At 37.6% G+C, this 19,153-nt stretch overlaps 1 protein-coding gene across 2 annotated transcripts in view; it reads right to left on the reverse strand.

The window, feature by feature from the left end:
• Positions 1–19,153, reverse strand: part of itfg1 (integrin alpha FG-GAP repeat containing 1) — a 109,305-nt gene that overhangs the window by 19,879 nt on the left and 70,273 nt on the right. For both annotated transcript variants that reach the window (XM_012961169.3, XM_012961170.3), the window contains exons 13-14: positions 16,941–16,984; positions 10,537–10,615 (exon numbers count right to left, since the gene is read on the reverse strand). In XM_012961169.3, coding sequence (XP_012816623.1) covers positions 10,537–10,615; positions 16,941–16,984 — 123 coding nt within the window. The remainder of the gene's footprint in view (positions 1–10,536; positions 10,616–16,940; positions 16,985–19,153) is intronic.

A 19,153-nucleotide genomic window follows, 5' to 3' on the forward strand; every position in this document is an offset into this window, starting at 1 on the left:
ACCCCAGAAAGCATAGCTGGCTAACATGCTAAATACCAATCAATAAAAGTAATTCTATTTTTGCAACTGGTTAGTCAGAGTGAAAGCAGGAGTCTGATTTTGTTTAAACCCTTTGAAATGACCTGCCGCACTGCCTATACTACATTTATTGACTGCATCACCTGCCACTTCATATTAGGCTAGATGCCACAACAATTGCCAGAACAGCTTGAGACTACTTCATAGGGGAATACAGGAAAGCTGTCGTTCATGAAATTGTTGCACCCTATGAACTGCTTGGACATTATGTCAAACAATGCAATGTTTGTTAGTTTCCTCGTGTATAAACACAGCGTGGGACTGTTCACATTTTATTTGAACTGTGTTGTTTGATGCTTTCATCTTGCTTTAATAAAGATGTGACAGATTCTAACAAGACAGAGTTATGGATGGATATTAATTGAGTGTTTTATTCTTGCTCTTATACACTTTATGATTAAATATATGGTATATAACAGTGAAGTGTTTTAATACATATCAACAGACTTGACCTGGAATTCCAGGCATGCTGTGTGAATTTAAAAAGGTTTATAAAGGTGTAGTTTTAGTGAGTTATAAAATAAGCAATTCTTAACAACATTTCAATTGGTCTTTATGTCATATTTTCTATAGTTGTTGAATAATTTGTAATGTTCTTCTAACTCTTTCTAGCTTTTAATTGGGTGTTGCTGACCCTGGAAGTCAAAAAACTATTGCACTGTGAGGCTACAATTTTCTTTTTTAACTTATCTTTCTATTCATATGTTATTATCTCACTCGTACCACTGCTCGGTTGGTATGGTAATTTGGACCCTAGCAATAAGAAAGCTGCTAAAATTACATTCTGGATAGCTTCTGAAAAATATGCTCAACAGTACAAAAACCATGAACAATAAAAAATTAAGACCAATTGCAAATTGTGCCAGAATATAACTCTCTACATGATACTAATAGTCACCCAGCATTAACAGTAATGGCATCCCTTAGTGTTTCAGTGACAATGCTGGGGTAATAAAATACTATCAAAGCAAAGGGCAGATCAGCATAGTAGAAAAGGCAGATGATTTACTGATGATTGAGTAAGAGTAAAATTGTATCCGGCCTTTGCTGGGTTTCCCATAAATACTAAACCATGGCTTTACACTTTAAGATCTCTGGCTGTTAGCACATATTATTGGTGCTGTAATACATCTGCTTCGAGTAGTCAAAGCACCATGAGTTGCTGCCCTAAAGCGCTTATGGTATAATCCTTTGCTGCCTGACATATTCTCATGAGTTACTGTGAGCACTGCCTTTTACTACACTAAGGAGAATAATCTGAATACTGGGCATCCCCCACTGCCATTGTTAAGATTCAGCTTTACAGTCAAACAGATCTAAATGCCAATTCGAGATTTCTTTCCATGTGCAACAGCTGTGCTTTTAATCGACAATTGTGTATTTCATTTTAGGACATTTGAGGAATTGAACAGTAAAGGCCACAGCTGTTTTTTTTTTTTCCTACGGCTCCAACTGTAAGGTAGACCTGCCAATCTGTGGACTGCATTCATTTCTTTATGGAGATAGAAGCCTAAAAGATCTGAAAAGGATTATAGCGTGTGTAAAGAGATTCATTTAAATTATACAGCACACACAGTCATTAAATCCTGCAGGAAAGAATATTTGGAAGAAAAATGCAAAATAGGAATATGGGTCTGGGAATGGATTATACATACCCAAAACATAATACAGTGAAACCTCAGTTTTACATCCCCTCAGTTTTCCTTCATTTTACACTAGGGATGCACCCAGGATACAGTTCGGGATTCGGCCAAGATATGGACTTTTTCAACAGTATTTGGCCAAATCTATGCCTCTAGCCAAACCGAATCCAAATCCTAAAAATCATGTGACTTTTTGTTGATTTAACCCTTCCAAAACCTAATTAGCATATGCTAATTAGAATTCAGATTCGGCGGATCCTTTACGTAAGGTTTCGCCGAACCCAAAAAAGTGGATTCTGTGCATCCCTATTTTACACCATTGTTTTGTGGTCCAACTAATATATAACACATAATAAACTTACCTGATTTTACATTTTCCCATATTTTGCACTATTTTTTTCTGGTCCCCTGAAAAATGTAAAATGGGGGTTCTACTGTGTATATTTAGGGCAATTTAGTGAAGACATCAGGGAAATGGCAGTTAGTGAGAATAGTGCACTTATTACACTTATTACACTGATTACTAATGCAATGATTGCTAATTTTTTTGCCCAAAAATGTACCACTTTGAAACAGTACAAGTTTGTAATTTACAAACACAGCTGCAAAGGCAGTTGTGCTGAAATGGGTGCAAATGATGAGCTTCTTGACACATTTCATTAAATGTACTTGAATCCAGACACATTTCTTGTACTTTTGTACAGCTGCACTAAACGCCATTGTGACTATCTGGCCTTTTCTAATGAATTTTGTTAAAATGCACCTACATTGTTAATTACTAGAGCTACCATCTTTCTAAGAATGGTGGTTACTCTAGGGTTGTCCCGCAGTGGGTCGTGTCTACAGGCACAGCAGGTTTGCACCAAAAGAATCAAACGCTTATTTGTTTCGATGCTGCATACCAAATGTGATGCAATCCCACCATGACAATGTTATCCACAACTTGCACCAGATTTACCGAAAAAGGCAAGCACAATTTTATACGTTTTGATCGGGCACAATTCAAGCTGATACGATTCATGATTGTGGTCACAATAATGCTAAAATTGTGAAAAAAAATGTAGCAAATTGCATTCAAAAATTGTACATTTGTAAATTACTCCGATATATACCATTGTAAACTGCTCTACATACAAAACCATTTGGCTTTTGTGTTTAATCTGACCCCATGCATGTATATGCTGTGCACAGACAACCAATAAAGCAAAGGAGATAATAGGCTTCAGGAGATAAGCAGCGGCAGGAATTAAATCAAGGAACCCAATGCAGCAGTTTTTGGGGATTTTATTTCACAGACTATTACTGGAAAATCAGTATTAAAATAGTTAATATGAAATGAGATCAGAAAAACAGCCTGAAAATAAGCTTATTCCCATTTTGTGAATGTAACTGCAATATCCATGCACACTCTGGTGAATATAACAGGACAATACTGATATCGGAGAACTTAAACTATGTTGGCTAAGCTGTGGAACAGGTAGAGTGATTGATTTTTTTGGTGGAATAGGAAGAAGCTGTAATTAATATCAGGCCTTTTGATATAAACAATTAAAATGCTCTGTGTGCAAGCCCTACATTCTACAGGTCAGGACTGGGTGCGGGTCAGGGTTGGGAACAAGTTGGGATTTTCATGACCCAAACATCACTATTTAGAACATCCATTTACTGAAAAGTTAGCAGCAGGGTATTTATTCACAGGATACAACAACTTTGGTCCAAACAAAGCAAGATGCCATTTACAACACTGCTTAAGCCCACAGACTGCCACAGATACTGCCATGTTTACATATTGCCACTTTGTCTAACCAAGCAGTCAAGTAGATGGGGATATGATACTATAAATTGTTCCACCAAGGCTTAAAACCTTTTTGATTTACACATTAAGATCATTATGACAGGGATCATTTAAAGGGCATTGTTTCTTTAGCTTAATGTCAGTTCAGTTTTTGATTTGCAGGTCAAAGCACAGCAGTTCTTGGGAAAACGTCTGTTCCCCATAATTGCATCTCACTAGGGGTCTAACTAAACCAATGAAGCATGTGCAGGTTCTGTTGAACAGATCCCAACATATTTACAATACAGATAAGAAAGTCCCATTGTTTTGTCTGTAAAAGATTTTAGTTCAATTATTGGTTTCATAGTTTTATTATTTAAAAAAAATCTACTCGCAACACTGAAGTGTTTAAAGGGCCATTTACACCAAATGTTAAAATGTTACATTTAGATTTAAAGGTTAATCTGTTTGTCAATTGCTTTCAAATAAAATAATTCTTGGCAGTAAAAGTCCTATTTGATATAATTATATTTTCATTCTATTGGTGTGTAGATAGCAATAAATTATATCCAACCCTTGTTTATTGCCACCAAAATACGAAAAATATATTCTTAAGAGCTTATTTGTTACTCAAATGTGGGCCCTGTGACCCTACTGGAACTTGAATGGAAGTCCCATGGCTACTGTAGTAGTTTATATATAAAATATTACAGCTGATGCAAATTGCAAGCAGAGATTAACAATTGTGCTAGAACAAATTGTTCCAGTGCAGAATAAAAAGGCTAATATGAAAGCTTTGGTATTTTTTTCTTACCAAGCAGTAATCATCTTAACAAATAAGGACAACTTTGCAAATCAGCCCCTGTATCTAAACAGTCTTGATAAACCTACTATGAGTTTTGTAGAATTAACAGCATATGATTTATGATTCAGTAAAACCAACTGAGGCTACACTTGGCCATTGTTTGACTGCAGAAAGATTATAATGGAAATAGCACACTGGTGCTTTACCGCCTACAGAAAATCACACCCCTTGCAGGTGACAAAAATATCTTGCAACAGACTAACATTAGAATGGCGGTATCATAAACAGCTAAATCACACAAAAATGCAGTTTTTCTTCAGTGACAAAACTAACCTTGTACCATTGTTCTTAAGACTCAGAGCACAGAACAAAAGCTGAATATACAGAAGCATGTACATCACCTAAAAGTCCAATGTAAGCTACATTACATACTGATAGTACAGGTATGGGACCCATCATCCAGAATGCTCGAGACCTGGGGTTTTATGGATAAGGGCTCTTTCTGTTATTTGGATCTCCATACCTTAAGTCCACTAAAAATTAATTTAAATATTAATTAAACCAATAGGCTTGTTTTGCCTCCAATAAGGATTAATTATGTCTTAGTTGGAATAAAGTACAAAGGGCTGTTTAACTGCAACAGAGAAAAATTTAATAATTTCTAAAGGAGAACTATACTCCCCTGGCTACAAAAGCCCCCTTAACTGGCCTGCCTCAACCCCCCTCACCCCTCCCTTATCACATAGTCTGTAACTTATAAAACTGTTCCTATCGCTAACCCCAACCTAAAAGAGCAGAGCATGCAGAAGCGTACCTGGGCAACATCTTCCCTTCAAGCGAACAGTCTTCGGGTCTTGCTGTCACCCAGGTATGCTGCTGCACTGCTCTTTTAGTTTTCAGTTTTTTTTTTAAGTTAGAGATATGCGATAAGGGAGAGGTGATCGGGGTCGAGGCAGGGCAGATACAGGGGGCTTTTATAGCCGGGGGGGGGGGGATCCCATACTGAACTAATTATAGTTTAAAAATGGGAAAAAAATGGGTACGCTCAAGAAAAATAAAATATATGAGACTAGAACGATTTACATAAAATAAACAGTACACAAACATTGTGTTACTGCGGAGCTACAGGTTTATAAAACGTTTGCCATTACAATTTTATTTATCAGATTCATTTTTAAGTCTGCAAAATTGTTAATGAAAAGTCAAACTTTCCTTATGTTTTTTCTGAGCAGCCAAAATGTTTTAAAGGAAACTAAAATGTATGCCTCAAAAATCTTCAGTCTGCATGGCTCACTGAACTTCTATCTCAGGCTGGCTAAGGCAAGGGAGCAGTGGAGAATTTCAACATAAACTACTTGAGTTTAAAATGTGCTGGAATGGATAGCGGTTTTTACTATCTGATATTTCTAAAAGTCTGGAAAAAGACTGATAAGTGTTAATATAAAAAGTTTGTGCCTTCTTTAAAGATATATTTTTGTAAAAAAAAAAAAAAAAAAAAAAGAAAATAAAGCAATATGTTTCAACTTGACCTACTTTAATAAAAAAATTTCAGATTTTATCATCAGGTATGGGATTTTTTTATCCAGATACTTGGGACTGGGATTTTCTAGATAAGGTTTTTTTCCCATACCTGAGATCTCTATACTTGTGTTGGTGGTCCTTTTACAGAGTTTGCTAAAGCTTGCTAGTCAAAGCAAGAAAAGCCTTTTAGCATTTTAACAATGGAGGTGTCAGGAGGCTGTTCGCTTGTTACCTTCCCCATTGTTCTGCTGATGTGCTGCTGGGGGGAAAGGGGAGGGGTGATATCACTCCAACTTGCAGCACAGCAGTAAAGGGAGACTAAAGGTTATCAAACTATCAAACTGCAAGTTACATTGCTGAGGGCACCTGGGAAGCTACGAATATGTCTAGCTCCATGTCAGATTCCAAATTGAAATAGAACAAAATTTGTTTGCTCTTTGTTTTTTTCAAAAACAGATTTCAATGCAGGATTCTTTTGGAGGACCACTATTAACTGATGCATTTTGTACAAAAAACCCCCCAAAAAACTGCTTTAAAGGAGAAGGAAAGGCTAATAAAGAGTTCATCTCAAACTGCAGGCATACCTTCGGTTCTCTCAATAGTGCCCTTAAGTTTTCCCATATTTCTCCCGTTCAGATGATCAGAAGCCTCATAGGAAAAACAAACGCTGAGCTGTGTAAAGAAAGTTCCCATAATGCCTCACTCCTGCACCGAGACCAAGACCCGTGTACATGTTCAGTTAGTAACACTATGAGGAAACTTCCTGCTGATTGGCTCAGATCCACATTCCTAAGGGGAAGGTGTGAGTTCTTAGCATTCTTGTGGGAGGGGGGAGCAGGAGAGGAGAGAGCTGCGTGTCTCTGGCACAGGAAAACAGAGACAACAAATCTTTTGACAGAGAGCTCAGTGCAGCATTTCTGTGAGTGCTTATGGCTGTATTTACATAGACCTTTCTGATAAAGTTTACTTAGTTTTTACCTTTCCTTCTCCTTTAAGCTTTAAAAGAGAAGGAAAGTCATTGTGGCATTTTACTGCCAATAGATCAGCCACATAGTGCCACCTAGAATGCTATATTTATTCTGCAGAAAGCTTTACCATACCTGAGTAAACAACTCTAGAAGCTCCCTCCATTTGTTTAAGATAGCAGCTGCCATTTTAGCTTGGTCTCCATAGCTTTCTGCTGCTGGTAGCATAGATTCACACATTCTGATGGGAGGGGAAATGAATTCTTATGAATTCTTGTGGGAGGGGGGAGCAGGAGAAATGAAAGCAAAGGAAGAAAAGACAGAAAGGAAAGACAATGCTTTCCTCCAGATATTTGATAAAATACAATATGGTGACATATATTACTAGACTATACTAAGCTCTATAATGAAAGTCTTTTTCAAATGAACTAAAAATTCCTTTTTTTATTAACACATCCATACCAATTATCAAGCTATTTAAAAATCACAGCTGTCAATCATATATTACTTTCACTTTCCATTCTGCACTTCCTAGTTGTCACTACACTCCATTTATTACCCCTTCTTTCTCACCATCTAATCATTTAGCATGGGTATGAGGTCCCCTATTCTGGCACATACACAAGATTTTGAGGTCATACAAAGTTTGCCTTAAAAATAGTGCCTACCTGCTTGCTTTGATTGTGCGTTCCAAGTAGGGATGCACTGAATCTACTATATATGCAAATCAGGATAACAAAGGCTTAGAGACAATTGAGCACCATGAAATATTTTCAACTTCTGTGTTTATGTGACAAAAAGTCACATGATTTTACGGATTCAGACTCAGTTCGACCAGCAGCATGGATTCCGAATCCTGCTGTAAAAGGCAGAATTTTAGCCGAATTCTGAACTGAATCCTGGATTCGGAGCATCCCTAATTCCAAGACTCAAGGAAATGAGATTTATATAATTTATATAGTGCAAATGAAGTTTATTTTACTTAACAAACACGACAGAAAATAAGTTGGAATTGTTTCTTGGGGTGACAGGTCACTCTAAGTGTATTGAGGGGAGATGAGAAACAGCTTCTGTTAATTTGTTGTATACAGATGGGATAAAGGTCACTGGGAACTACAGTTGGAAGACTGTTAATAAGATATGTAAAGAACATGTCATAACAAAAGCAGTTCATTGACAAAATACCTTACTCAGATGCACATACAAGGCCACTTACGAATATGTTAGATCTAATATGAATTCTTTAAGGTTCTGTGATGACTTAAAAGAGAAAGGGAAGCATAAATGTAATAAACCTATGCAAGAAAACAGAATGAGAGACAGTAAAATGAAATAACCCTATGCAAGCAGCCCAAAATGACCTTTGATAGCAAGATGTTAGGTTACAAATCCTGTCAAGCCTTACCAGAGTGTTTTCACTATGTTAAAGAAAGTAACAAGTCTGCAAGACACAGTCCTGAAAAACAGGAATATTATGTGCCCCCATATCCGCAGATAAAGGTTTAAACAAATGTAGGAGATATTCTGAGTAACATAATGTACATACAATCAGAGTAGTGGAGTTATTAAAACCATTCCAATGGCCACTATACATCTTCCTGCTCAGATTTGCTAAACAAGCAGTTCCATGATATATCTGTTTACCGAGTAAAAGCAAGTGTATGTGGCTGTAAAGGCTGATTATGTCTTTGATATCCCATTACTGTCTCTGGCAACATTTCCAGTGATGTCAGGCCATGCCCACGTTGACTTCAGCAACAAAACTACTGAACTACGGAGGAATATAGACAGGGATATGAAAAGCTGTGGTCAGTCTGAAGCCAACAGTTTATGCACCTCTGAAACTTTGACTAGTAAAAATGTAAAAAAACCCTAGGGAACAATTGGAAAATCATACAACCAGATTTTATTAAGTTCCATTCTACGAATGGAAAAAACACATGTTTCTGAATGTTTTCATAAATGTGTGCCTTCAAACCATTAGTACACTTAGTGCATTCTATTTAAAAAAATAACTGTAGCACTTTTACCACCCTCTACTCTTTAGTTAACCAATCAAGTACAAAATCGAACACTGCCTTTTATAAATAGTAACATTAAAAATCAATAGTTGAAAGACTAGAGCATAGGTGTATTCATTTGTAGACAACATTCACTAACTATTGACTGTATGGTTATAACGAAGATATTGACAAGAGCTGTACTTCTATTAATATACTACTCACCGTAATAAAACGTTTATTTTCCTTTTTATTTTTCAAAATTGCAGCTAGAGGATACTGTTTTTGACTGTTGCTTAATTTGGTTATGTAAACTAAGCCAGCCTTTGCAACAGAATCAATGGTAAATACACCAAAATGAATTGTATCTTATCCTAGCGTTAACAGGGCCTTACAGGGAGACAGTATTAAACATAAATTAAATGCCTACAACCCAACAGTCTAAACTGGAAAAGAAATAAAATGTTGCCAACATCTCATTGTGCCCTAGCCACAGAGTAGACCACACTGCTTTTTTTGTAATTCAGGGCATAGGGTGGGAAAGTAGAACTTCTTACAAACAGTGGGCCATTAATATAATTCCATGACAAATTAAAGGAATACTGTAATGGGAAAACATTTTTTTTTTTTCAAAACACATCAGTTAATGGAGCTTCTTCAGCAGAATCCTGCATGGAAATCTGTTTTTTAAAAACACATTCAGATATTTTTATATTTAATTTTGAAATTTCACATAGGGCTAGCCATATTCTTCATTTCCCAGGGTGCCACAACCATGTGACTTATGCCCTGATAAACTTCAGTCACACTTTACCGCTGAGCTGCAAGTTGGAGTGATATCATCCTCTTCCCAGCAGCCGATCAACAAAACAATGAACAATGGGAAGGTAACAAGATAGCAATGGGAACAATGGGAAGGTAGAGTGAATTATTTGTGATGTAAACATTGTAATTTAAAAATAAAAAGTATACCATAAAAATCATGACAGTATCCCTTTAAAGGAAAAGGAAAGGTAAAAACTAAGTAAGCTTTATCAGAAAGATCTATGTAAATCACAGAAACGCTGCACTGAGTCCTTTATCAAAAGAAAGACAGGATTTCTTGTCTTCTTTTGTATAAACATGTACTTTGGTATCTGACTTCCTCTCTTAGAAAAATCCTTCATTCCTGGGGCCCCAGTCTGCACAGCTCTCTCCTCTCTCCTGCCCCCCCATAAGAATTAATAATAATTCACTTCCCCGCCCATCAGAATGTGTGATCTGAGCTACCAGCATGGAAGCTACGGAGACCGAGCTAAACTGGCAGCTGCTATCTTAAACAAACAGAGGGAGCTTCTAGGGCTGTTTACTCAGGTATGGCAAAGCATTCTGCAGAATAAATATAGTGCTCTAGCTTGCACTAATGTGGCCAATCTATTGGCAGTAAAATGCCAAATGCATTTCCTTCTCCTTTAATTGTCAAGAACATATTTAGATGCAAATGTATTATAATAGCAAAAGTAATAATTAAAGAATAACAAGGTAGGGTATTTAACAACATTCCAGACTTTCCAGACACATTTTATAAATCTATACGAGAAGGGTGTGAGACAAAAATAGCTTACATTGCATTTTTACAAATTAATGACAAGCTCCTTGCAAAACTGTACCAACATACTTAAATGTTTATGCAGTCAAGCCATGATCATTTTAGACACTACAAACTAATAAATGTATATAAGGTAACCTTTAAAATGAAATAGTGACCTACCTGATGCATTTTTCAGGTATCCATTTGCATCTACTGTTGTATACATAATATAAGGACCAGGCTGATTTACACCAAAAGGCTAAAAAAAAAGAAAAAAAGAAAAATAGTCACAAAATAAGTAGCACTAAAGGAGGTGTGTTCTCAGATTGCACATTATACATTATTGGGCTTATCGCATATTGAATGGCCGTTTATTTATTAGTAAGGAAAACTCGTTTGATTAAAAAAACTGGAATATCTTGGTTATTTCGAGTTTATGAGCTCTAAAGAGTCAAAAAATTTGAGTTTGCAAATATGGCTTGACTTTGCCTATGGCAACTCCCATTGACTTCTACAGAAACTCGCAAGCTTTAAGATGGCAAATTTTTCCATTGAGTTTTTGTTTTTTTGCACAATAAAAACCAGACATTACCTAAGATTTAGACAGATTCTGCAAAATTGATAGGGTGGCACTTTACAGTACAGATAGACAATGAGCCAAAACACAGTTTCAAGATAATGAAGTTGAATATTCTTAAAACGGCTGAGGTAGTCACAAAAAAAAGTATGCATTTCACTTTAAGACAAAACTGAAGGCAGAAAGACCAACAAACAGCAGCAACTGAAGGCTGCAGCGAATGCCTGGAAAAGCATCCATAAGACCTATATCTGGTAATATCCATGGTTTCCAGACTTAAGACAAAGTATTGGAAATTATCATACATTTATTATTATGCTAGTTTGTCCAATTACTTTTGAGCCCCTGTAAAATGGCTTTGTAATAGCTTAGAGGCCACTTTATTTCAGCTCATATTTAGCATATGCCAAAATGTTGATGTTGATTTTGAAGATGCCAAAATGTAATGTAATAAGATAATTAAAACTTTTGATTGCCCCATTGTCTTTAAATTCAAATGTAATCAGTGAACAACCACTTTGCAATCTTTTAATACCTGCCACTCTGGTTGTCCAGAGGTTTATAGTAAGGCTGTAGCATTTAGGGATGCACCGAATCCAGGATTTAGCCAAGATTCAGCCTTTGTTGGCAGGGTTCCGATTCCGATTCCGAATGCACACTCCTGGCCGAACCAAATCCGAAAAATCAAGTGACATTTTGTCATGTAAACACGGAAGTTGAACATTTATTGCAGAGCGCTGGCGCAACATAATTAGCATATGCTAATTAGGATTTGGTTCGGTATTCGGCCAAATCTTTTACAAAGGATTTGGGGTTTGGCAGAATCAGAAAAAAGTGGATTCGGTGCATCCCTACTTGGATTTCCTTCTCCTGTAACCCACTCAGCCCCCTCCCTCAGGAATTTGCTTTGGCTGTTGGCTCCTGGGCATGCTCAGTTTTTCTCAGCTCAGATTATTAAACACACCCTCCATTCTAACAGCCAATGTAGAGATGGCATTGCTGGTTCCCACAGAAACTCAGCTCTAATTGTTTGCCCCTATTATTTTCTCCTAACCTCCTCACCTGATCTTAGCTTAACCATTACAGTGCTTAAACAAAGCAGAACTTTTATCAAAGACAGTTCTGCCTGTGCGAGCCTGTATCCTTGATGACATTTTTTGCTGAATAAAGGTCTTTGTGTGTGTATGCTTCTTGCAGATTTAAATGTAACTGATGATGTGTTAGAGGAAAAATGGCTTCCGGGTGAAAGCTGCTATTTGTTTTAGGAAAATGTGATGGTGCTGGCAAATAGAGGAGGGATATATGCAGTACAAATGATGCCATTTGGGTGGGAGAGACACACCCAACCTAAATACACTGTAGGAAAATGTAGGCTTTACATGTCCTTTAAGGATCCACCACTTTCTGTTTCCCCTTGATGTCACTGGAACATTCAAGCAACTCAGCCATACCTAGAAATCAAATTGTGGACCTCCACAAGTCCAGTTCCGCATTAGAAACAATGTACGTGTGCATATGTGCATGTATAAAGCAGCAACACTCATAGGTCTTGCAAAGAATCTTTTGTTCTTAGGAAAAGCCAAAGGAATGGCTTCCTGGAGTTGATGAAGGAGAGTAGTGTAGGCCTTCCCTCTCCATACTCCATTTCGTGTTTGTAGCTGCCCAACTGTAGGTAGCTGCCTGATTAGGTTGCAGATGAGAAGGAAATAACCTTCAAAGCCCTTTATTCCTCTGTGCCTCACTACACCTCTTCTCTTGTGTCTCCATACATTCCTGGCCGACTCCTGCTACTGTCAAACCAACCACTTGGTTGCAACCCCCATTACTACTGCTGTTTCCTGTCTAAAATCTTTCTGCCTTGCTGCTCCTATATTTGGAATGCCAAAAAAGTATTCTCCCTCACTCTTTTTAGAACTAAACTCTTTAACTTTTAAGCACTCGCACAGTACTTAATCTGGTGCTATCCTTCATACAGTCATATTATGCAAAATAATCCTCTTGGGTATGGTGATCCAAATTATAGAAAGATTCCATATCCAGAAAACCTCAGATCCCAACCACTTCACCATTCCAGGTATTAGATGCTATACTTTTTTTTTTAAACAAACCCATAAGATTTTCCTCATTGGAATGGCCAGGATTGGGTGTCATATTATATGATGAATGGATTCCATCATGAGGAGTGAACTGACACATGAGGTCAGGAAGCTGGAGAGCAGAACAAAGTCAGAAACACTCAGTGTAGTCTTCTAAGCTGCTTTATCCAGTGGTGCAGAAAATAGCTATGTTTCTCTGTGCTTTCATCTAGCAATGCAAATATGAAGGCGAGTGATTGAGTGAAGTCAGACAGATGGAGGTACAGAAAGACACTGTAAAATGACTTAATGAAGCTGAGCCATATGCCATCTCACTTAGATTAGAAAAGTTTTAGGAATTGACAGTTCCTATGGTGTTATATTGTGCTCCTTTTTTATTCAGTATACCATATAGTTGAGGTATAATTTCTAATTACAGAGAATAAATGTAAAAATACAGCCTATTATTTTAGTGTACTTCTGGGCCTTTCAATTGCATTAAAAATGCAACCTTTATTTATTTCACAATTAAATAGACTGTAAATAAATCTAGACTTAAACCCACCAGACCTAGTCGGCAGATTATCAGCCCATGTACAGAGCCTTCCCAAAGGTTTGCCCACCCGATATCTGGCTAAAAATCCGCTAGTTAACAGGCAGTTTAGACGAGGATGGCATCAACAAATTCACAAATTCCAACAAATATCTTTGCCAGCAGCTGATAAGTCTGCACTATCTATGGTTATAATTCTAGGATATCTATCTATTAAGGCCAACAGCTACCTCTGATCTGTTAGGGCTCTGGCACATGGGGAGATTAGTCGCCCGCGACAAATCTCCCTGTTTGCGGGCGACTAATCTCCCCGAGTTGCCATCAGTTGCCATCGCACCGGCGACAATGTAAGTCGCCGGTGGGATGGCACACGCGGCGGCGCAATTTCGGCAAATCGCAGAAAATGTCTCGCGAGGCAACTTTGGCGATTTGCCTAAATCGCCTGCGCAGCGCGTGCCATCCCACCGGCGACTTACGTTGTCGCCAGTGGGATGGCAATTCGGGGAGATTAGTCGCCCGCGAACAGGGAGATTTGTCGCGGGCGACTAATCTCCCCATGTGCCAGAGCCCTAACAGATCAGAGGTAGCTGTTGGCCTTAATAGATAGATATCCTAGAATTATAACCATAGATAGTGCAGACTTATCAGCTGCTGGCAAAGATATTTAGCAGGGTCAGAGCAAAAACTTGCAATAGGTTTTATAAAAACTATAGAGTATTCATATCAGATAAACAGGCCTGGCCTACTAACATGCTCCGTGGACATAATAGCTAATTTTAAATCACTAACATTTTACTTTTTATCTTTATGTTTCCAACCTACTCAGTCAAATATGGCAGACAGCCCTAAGAAGCACTGCCCTCTTTGTGAGGTCAGAGAAACTCAGGACGAGTACAAATCTAGAAATGGAGGTGCATTGCTAGGTTAGGTTCAGATGTGCAGGTCAACATTACTAGCATCACTAACATCACTAGCAACTACTTTATTTCTCTATGAGGTAATTTTAAAGTAATAGCTTTATTTGATTTATTTCAACTTTTATTTCCAATACTTGATTTTCTGTGGGTCAGAAATGTATATACACCAAATTGACTGTCTCTTTATGAAGTATGGAAGATTCCAGAGAAGCTTCCTAAAAGCTTCTGATTGCTAAACTTAATTATTAGTGCAGCTATAGTTAAGGATCTACCTTAGAGTCACTTCTTGATACTGTAGGACAATCCAAGCAACTAAGCCAAGACCTTATAAACAAAATTCTGGACCTCCACAAGTTTGGGTCATACTTATGACCAACTTCCAAAAAGCAGAAGGTCCCATAAGCATCTGTATAAACAATTATAAATAAAAATATAAAAATCTAGGGACCGCACAGACACTGCATAGTAGTAGCCTTCTGGAGGAGGTTTCTCTGTCAGATAAAACAAAAATAGAACTGATAATGATCATCACAGCCCTAATGATCATCACAACATATGGAGGGTGAGGTTTTAAGATAAAGAACACAATTCTAACTGTAAAGCATGGGGGGTGATTTGCTGCAAAAGTCACTGATGCACTTGAGAAAATATATGGCATCATGAGGAAGGAAGGTTATGTAGAAATTCTAAAGCAACTACAACACAATAAGGCAGAAACTTGGCTGCAACCTATAAAGTTGATACCCTAATCTGATTTTACACAGCCAATGTACAGAATTATTAGTGAAGTTGTAAAAAACTGAGTTTAAACTGATTTTAAGAATCTTTAGCATATATTTATGCAAGGACTAAAGGTCCCCATACACGGGCCGATAGTAGCTGCCAATATCGGCCCGACTGATATCTGGCAGGTTAGAAAATCTAGTTGCATCGGGGACCACATCGGCTCGTTGATGCGGTCCCCGGACCAACTTTACCTATGCCCATAACTATAATTCGATCGTTTGGCCCCAGGGCAAAACGATCGAATTACCATGGATTCTCCCGATATTGCCCACCCGTAGGTGGGGGATATCGGGAGAAGATCCGCTCGCTTGGGAGCGGATCTTATGGTGTATGGGGACCTTTAAAAGTATAAATTAATATGTTCCAGATACCTTTTAAATGTATTGATTTCAGGACCAACCTTTCAATGAAGGATTTAGGAGGTTTATATGTTCAAGCTAATGAAGGCAGGTTAAAAAGTAAAATTTTCTGTTTAGCCCTTATCCATATATTATGCTGAATATGCTTGTAGAAGAAAAAAGCAGGCAAAGAAAAAGTGAGTTGAGAGGGATGAAAATATTCAAAGAAAGTTAAAAATGGAGCAGATTTTTCAAGCACAGCAATTCTTTTGGGACTCATCCTTTCAAGAAAATCAATCGTATAAAAGCTTTGGAAAGTAGACCTTACTGACATGCATTTAAAAATCTGTGTTCCTTGCAGACTGATCTTGTAAAAAGGAACACATCGAAAGCAACAATAGTGGACATACAGGTGTTTACTTTCCCTTTATGTTAGAAGCACAACATATAAAGATTCATTGAATAACAGAAGTAGGAAGTACAGGACAAGTCCATTAATAATGTCTACTCTGCCTTCTTATACTAGCTGCAACTGCAAAGGAAGACCAAATTATTTTTCATATTTGTTGCCCAAGTCTTAGGGCTGTGACACATGGGGAGATTAGTCGCCGCGCAACAAATCTCCCTTGCCGCGGGCGACTAATCTCCCCTTAATTCTTGGAGTTTATTGAAATTGTGGTAATTGTTTAATAAACAGAATGAAGAAATATATTTTTTCTTTTAACATTTAAGATATTAAATGGTTTATTAGTGATTTTGATAGTTGGGAGGTATGCATTAAATTAACAATATTTAAGTGCATTTAAAATACACTTATCACTAAGACACTAATCATTTAGACTGTAAACGCTAAGGGCCGTGGCAAACGGGGAGATTAGTCGCCCGCGACAAATATCCCCGATGGGATGGCATATGTGGTGCCGCGATTTCCCGATTTTGCCTTGAGAGGAAACTTCTGTGATTTCGGGAAATCACGGCACAGCATATGCCATCCCACCGGCAATTTACATTCAAGCCGGTTGGATGGCATATCAGGGAGATTAGTCGCCCGCGACAAGGGAGATTTGTCACGGGCGACTAATCTCCCTGTCTGCCACTGCCCTAAGGGTAAAGACACAAGGAGCTACTAATAGCAGGTACTAGCCATGGCTACTAAAATAGACAATGCTGATCATTTAAGTGGAAAAGAAGAAAGCACAAGAATAATTTAGGTGAAAAAAAGCTTTGCTAAAACTATGAAATTCTTATATTTGTTTAAACTGTTAGTAAATTAAATTATGTTTAATTTATTAATGTAAGTTATTCTAAGTAAGTTATTTTATATGTTTAGTATCCTACCTTAACTTGATGAGGGCAGTCATTGGAACAGAAGCCACTGAGCACTGTAGAAAGAGATGGCTAAACATTACAAGACAGCACAAGTGAATTAAAATCTGCTAAACCCTCTGCTTTTGACCGGTTAAAATCCTATAAAGCTCTTTCAACAATTTATACACAAAATATACACTCTAAAATGGCTGTTTTTCCTAGGCTGATATACTTACTTACTTAGCATATGATCGTTGAACCAGATGTCATGCTTTTGTTAGCAGATTATTGGGATTGATGTTCAATCCACTGAAGTCCATAGTAAACCCAAAAAATGCCAATAGCTGTTGGGAGGATACTGGTAGTTGTAGTTCAGTATACATAAAAGTAGGAACTCATGTATAGAATAAGGTTACCAGATCATCTTAAAAATTGCGAAACATCCAGCTACATGGGCTGCACAGATTGTGCTAAATTTAAATGCAATCGGTTTATTATCAGTGTAGCCCAGCAATCTGAATATATTAGACGTAGCTTTTATATTTCAAATGATCTCGAAACTTACCCTAGACATCACCAGCCGAAGAACATGGTAAAAAAATATTTGAAGAATTACATTTCTACTCTATTTCGTAATAATTTAATGGAATAAATTGAGGGACTGTTTTTCATGCACTCCACTGGTGACAGATTGTACCCTGCCTGTGAAACTGAAGTCAGATCTTTACTCTAGCAGATGACCAATTAACTTCTCCCTCGCTGTTTCCCCTCAGATCGCTAATACTTACACAACATCTGTTCAAGAGCATTTTATCCTTTGACAACATGTAGAGTCAAAACAGATAGGGGAATACTGTGATTAAATGAAAATGTTTTAATAAGATGCTCCATCTACAAAACTTGCAAATGAATTCTCAACTCACAATTTGTCTTTGTGGAATAGGCACTAGTAATAAAATGAACAAAAGAGCAATACACAATGAAAATGCAATTGCATTTGGCAAAATGTGTAGCTTTATTTTGTGCTTTACAGCTTTCACAATAATAAAATTAAATGTTCCTGATTTGCAGACTAATTTAGTGTCTGCCAGCAGTCTAGAACATGGGCCAGGACCAGATTAAGATTGTGCCATGTAATTCCTGAAGGATCATAGTTCAGTAACTGCCTATGTTATGGCTCCAGACTGCTTATATGTGCAGCCTCTCATCTGCCGCTAAGTGGTGCATTTTATCAGTGCAGGACAATTCTGAGGTAACTTTGATCTGCAGGATGCTGAAACCTATTCCAGTCTTTGAGTAACCTGCTTTTTGTAAAGTATAGGAGGTCTGGGTTATCAGAAGCAATTGCCATTCAGGGTGTGAGAATATTGTTCTTCTAAGCAGGTTCTGCTTAGTGTAAAACTGTGTCTCTGTGCCTCCAAAACATGCCTCCAAGCCAGAAATGGGCACTTACTCTGAGGCCACTGGGAGCAAAATCAAAGGGGGTGGTGAGCAACATGTTGCTCACGAGTCACTGGTTGGGGATCACTGGCCTAAAGGGTTTTTATACCACCAGGACAGTTTTAGTGACAAAACTCCCAGAAATGACATAATAGTAAACACATTGCATCATCAAATTCAGACAAATATACATCATATAATAATGATCATTATGAGTACAATATCAAGTGTCAAAGAAAACACAAAGGCATGAAAAAAGAGAAAGATTAAAGAAAAAAAGAAAGAACTAGAAGAAGAGCATAGTATAAGAATAAGCAGAGTGACAGACTGTTGGATGCCCAATGAATTAAAGGAGGAGGCAGTGGATCAGCAGAAAAGAAGATGGGGGTACAATGTTTCTAGCCTATTTCTCCTTTAAGTCAAATATTATGCCAACTGATGCATGAGCAGAACAGAAGAGACCTGTTATGCCAAGTCAGGCTGCAACATTAGCCCCGGCACTTTAATATCAGTACTGAACAACCTTCTCTAGTTTTGGCTGCCAGTGTGAAAGATATAGGGGACACTTAGAACAATGCCCCACCTGCTGACTTAATTCACTTTTTAAATTGTGTACAGCTTGGTATTTTTGTACTTTTATTGGGGAAACACTATTAGTACTTACAGCACTCAGCTGGCTACTGCTGCTGAAATGCTCAAGGCTTTAAACAGAATGGAAATTTTAAGTTATTTGTGGCATTAGAATACAAGAGAAAGTACACTGATGCATAAGTGCATCTGTGGATGACTTTAGAGAACGTTAA

The sequence above is a fragment of the Xenopus tropicalis genome, chromosome 4, assembly GCF_000004195.4.
Source record: "Xenopus tropicalis strain Nigerian chromosome 4, UCB_Xtro_10.0, whole genome shotgun sequence".
Lineage (NCBI taxonomy): Eukaryota > Metazoa > Chordata > Amphibia > Anura > Pipidae > Xenopus > Xenopus tropicalis.